Source organism: Lynx rufus, unplaced genomic scaffold (genome assembly GCF_022079265.1).
Source record: "Lynx rufus isolate CCGP_SWC_20201006 ecotype Redwood Valley unplaced genomic scaffold, mLynRuf1.p SCAF_13, whole genome shotgun sequence".
In the NCBI taxonomy this organism is placed as follows: domain Eukaryota; kingdom Metazoa; phylum Chordata; class Mammalia; order Carnivora; family Felidae; genus Lynx; species Lynx rufus.
Genome location: NW_025814827.1, coordinates 29,948,882 through 29,953,098, shown reverse-complemented (window position 1 = coordinate 29,953,098; position 4,217 = coordinate 29,948,882). Strand labels below are relative to the sequence as shown.

Here is a 4,217-nt window from a genome sequence, read left to right as displayed (position 1 = left end):
TAGTTAGGTCTTCATACTTTCACAACATTTTCACAATCTTCTTAAATTGAAGTATAATTGACACACAGTGTTACAACAAACATGGTTTCTTTTGATTCTTTCATCAACACCGGGCTCTAATAATCTATTTGCAATTCATTTAATAAGTACTTTTTAAGCAGCTAATATGTACTCCATAAGGTCATTCATTAAGTATATGGCTTTAGACACTGAGAGCATACACAAGAAAGATACCATTTCCTTTCTATAGCTTTTTAAAATTTAAATTGATGAGACAAACTCATGTGAAAACATGAGAACAATGACAGCCAGGATATGAGTAGGTGCCAGAAGGAGTGAGACAGACACTGGGAAGGTCTGACAGCAGAGCTGAGTGCTGAAAGGGCACTCACACTGGAGGGATGTATCCCGGGGTATGGGGTGGGCACTCTGGGGCTGGGGAGCCACACCCTCCTGAATCTGACACAGCTCTCCTTGTTTAATGACAGAGGCACCCCTGCTCATCTGCTATGTCTTGCAGACACGATGCCCTCTGAAATCCATGCAGTGATGACTGGAAGGTTTGCCACCATTTTGGGCATTGTGTTGGGATCCTCCAAATCCTTCGGGGCAGGCATAGTCTGATGACACCCTGCTGAGCTTTAGTCTGGGTTCTACAGATACTGATTCCTAAGTTTGGCCTTACTGATTGATGCATCATCCTTGCTTGATTTCTGCCTCTATGATGGCTGCTCCTTCTGCTCTTGCCTTGTCAAACTGATAACTTGGATGAGTCCAAGTTCAAGAATATGGAGGAGGTAAAATCACCCTGTGCATGAGTCCAATGAAGCATATAATTTGAGGGGGTGGTGAGGTCAAGTGCAGGGTCAAGAGTGGTGTGATGGCAGAGGCTTCAAGTCTCTTGGAGAAGTAATAAAATGATTACATATCCCCTCTTGTCCACCTCTGCCTCTAGCTAACCATGTTGATTTCCCTCTTTTATTTAATACTTCCACCAGCCTCTATCTTCTACATGCCATTATCCTCTATCCTTGATGTCAGTATAATTTCATGGCAATTAAGTCAGATATTGTTTCACTGTGATTGCCACCAAACCCCCTTCACCTCTTAAGCTGGTCTTGCCTCTCCTCCTGTGTTCCTGGACTGCAGGGACCATGGAATTTCTCTTCTCTGAGGGGCTGAGACTACTCTAGACACCATATTCTTCCCTTAGGCCCAATAACCACAGGAAGGAGAAGAATGTCCTGGAAGCTCTCAGTAATGAACCATGGATGCCATAGACCATTTTGGTAATGTAGCAGCTATCCTCATTGCCTTTTAATGGGCGTGTTGTCCTACATCAATGTTGCCCTCTCCTGGCTAGGAGAATTGGTAGACATTCAGAAACTCCCTTTCCAGATAAAGGGTTACATTTGTTGGGCTATCCCTCTAGTTGTGGTTAAGTAGTGCTTTGAACTGTACATACCCTGCCCCTTAGTGAGCTAAGAGAGAACATGGATAGGAGAAGGGTGGAGGAGACAGAGTCAAGGCTCCAGAGAGAGTCCTTGGCTCCAGGACTCCTTTTCCTTGGATATCTCTTTCTTTCACCCGGGTCAACTGCTCCTACATACTAAAGCCCATGGTTTTCATGATGGGTGTAGAGTGGGGCAGACTATTCTGTGAGTATGATGGTGGAGATCAAGTTCTTCACAAATGAGTTGGTGGCTTGTCAGCAACTGTCTCAATATAAGAACAAACATCTTTCTGCAGAAGAGTGGATTGGGGGAGAGAAACAGTGGATTTCTGTAAGTGAGAATCCTGAAAAGCACAAATAGTCTGTGGGCAGAAAGAACATGTTAAACAAAAGCTTGTTTCATACCTGCAGATCCCTTCCCAGTGTCCCAGCCCTAACCAGAAAGCAAGCATAACTTTACACTTAGCTCCAATACCCAAGCTTCCCTGAGGTCTTCTTCCAACACTGTCTGACCCAGCCACTCTCTGTAATGTAATTAATTGTTGGGTCTTCACAGTCGGGGCAGTCCAGGGTGGACACTGATGGTCTAAGGTCCCTTCTTCATTTATAAGTTTAAGTTGCCATAAATTGATCTCCTTTTCTCTCTCTCCCTCTGTCTTTCCCTTCTTGATCGTTATCATTCCTAGGCCTTCTCCTTATTCACAGGCTTCAACAAGAAGAGTGTTGGGCAAAGAGGCCCATGGTCGTTTCCATGTAATTATCCCTGTAACAACTCAGGAACTGATTATTTTCTGAGCATCCTTTCCACATTCTTTAGGGTAATGTGGACTAGATTGGGGTTCTAAGTACTCTGGAACTTTTATCCTGATTATATGGGTGCACACAAGGGACTGAGTTTATTTACTTATTTATTTTTATTTCCCTAAGTGACAGCTGAAATCATTATATTTTCACACTGTGGATTTGCTAATCTCAGTTCCATAGGAATCATACTGGGAGGGTTGAATGAGTTAATTCATTTTCCCAACTACCCAATAAGCCAACCAGATCCCAGTGGGCACTACTGGTACTTCAGTACAACTTGAGACCAGATAGAGAAGCTGATGTGAAATGGGCCCTCTCAGGCAGCAGTTAATTTGGAGTTAAGGCAACCATGATACTGGGCTATGCATGGATCCCATCTGGATTTACAATGTTAATTTTTGTTACTTTTTTCCCTTTTGACTGGAGGTCCAAAAGACCAATTTTATTTTTATTTTTTTCTATGAGGAAGATTGTAATGATACATTTTTCTTTTGCCATTAAATGGGCATAGTGGATATATAAGTAAAGATATTTGGGGTTCTATTCAGTAGCAAAAGTCCCTTCGGAAATTAGGGTACTCACCAGCTACCTTCATAGAAATAGAAGTTGCACAAGGAATCAAAATACAAATAAAAACAGTGCACACATAAGGCAGATAGACAGGAAGTCCAAGTGGTATGAAGCGTTGGATTAAAAGCTACAGGTCATCAGGTGTAGGAGGTGTAAGTAGTAAAGCAGGCACAGATACAGTTAGGCTAGTGAAGATATTGCTGAATGTGGGTGATGATTGCCAGAAAATGATATGAGGGAAAGTGGAATTGTCTTTGAGGGTAGCAGCAGGGAGAATGACTAGCATTCTAAGAGTTTAGAAGTTCCAGGTTAGAAATAATGTATAAAAAGAAATACACTTCAGTGTGTCCATTTTTTATGGCACTCATATTCTGGAATAGAACCATTACATTGATTTATTTGGTAGCTGATTGAACAACTTAAAAGTGAAACAATTTCATTTCAGTTTATCTTTTCCTTTCTGTTAAACAACTGGCTGTATTCTAATCCTGATGCCTGGTTACTGTCTGACTGCAACTGCCATCCAGTAGTGGGAAATGCATCATGTGGCTGAGGTTTAGGTGAATGTTGCCTTCCTTATCCCTCTGGCTCAAAGCAGTCCATCTAATTCTGGTCCTGGCTTAAGAATGCAGATCTCATCTAGTGAACACCCAAGGATCTGTGCCTGCCTGCAGCAATGAAGAGCTTTGCTTGATCCATATACATCTTAGGAATGTTCACAGAAGCAATGAAGTTAGGGTCATATACAAATCCTTGACATAGGGAATTTCTGAGTTAGTGACCCATCAGGATTAATGTATAAAACACATTTGTTGGGGTACCATTGGCTGGCTTCTGGTGGTCAGTGGTAGGGATCGTATTCATCTGCTGTGTTTGTTCCTCTGCATTCTTCTAGGTGGGTGCTCACTGGGTATACCTGATTGCCTGGTGGGGAAGAGATCAAGTTATTGTGTTTTGTTGTCTATAGCATCAATGGTACTCCACCAGAAGAGTGACTTGTTTCCAAGGTTGAGGTCAGTGCCCTCTTCACAGGGGCCTATGTATCCTTTATCGCTGCCTGTGTGGCAGGTAGGCACCTCAGCTTAGTCTCTTGGCAGAAATCCCTTACCTAGATCCTAAAAAAAAATCTCTCTGAGAATATTGATTTAACCATCCATCTCAAAGATGCATAGAAAAAGGCATCTAAACAACATTCTCAATTCACACCCAAGAATTAAGAGCCTTAAGGAATATGTGTAAAATCTTTTTCTTAGTAATTCTGTCTTCCTTATGTAGGAATCTTCTATGTCCCCAGGGAGCTGAAACTGACTGTGTCTCCTTCCTAAACACAGGTTTCACCAGTAGCACCTACAAGGCCTATGTGTGCTGCAGAGACCTCTTTCGGAGTTGA

At 42.3% G+C, this 4,217-nt stretch overlaps 1 protein-coding gene across 1 annotated transcript; it reads left to right on the top strand.

The window, feature by feature from the left end:
* The first annotated feature begins 525 nt into the window (after window positions 1-525).
* SLC28A2 (solute carrier family 28 member 2) lies at window positions 526-4,217 on the top strand. Its single transcript, XM_053722177.1, is given in 10 exon segments — window positions 526-613; window positions 660-756; window positions 758-818; window positions 1,233-1,260; window positions 1,263-1,318; window positions 1,321-1,397; window positions 1,591-1,645; window positions 1,647-1,784; window positions 3,835-3,895; window positions 4,159-4,217. Coding segments are annotated over 10 exon segments (720 nt in total).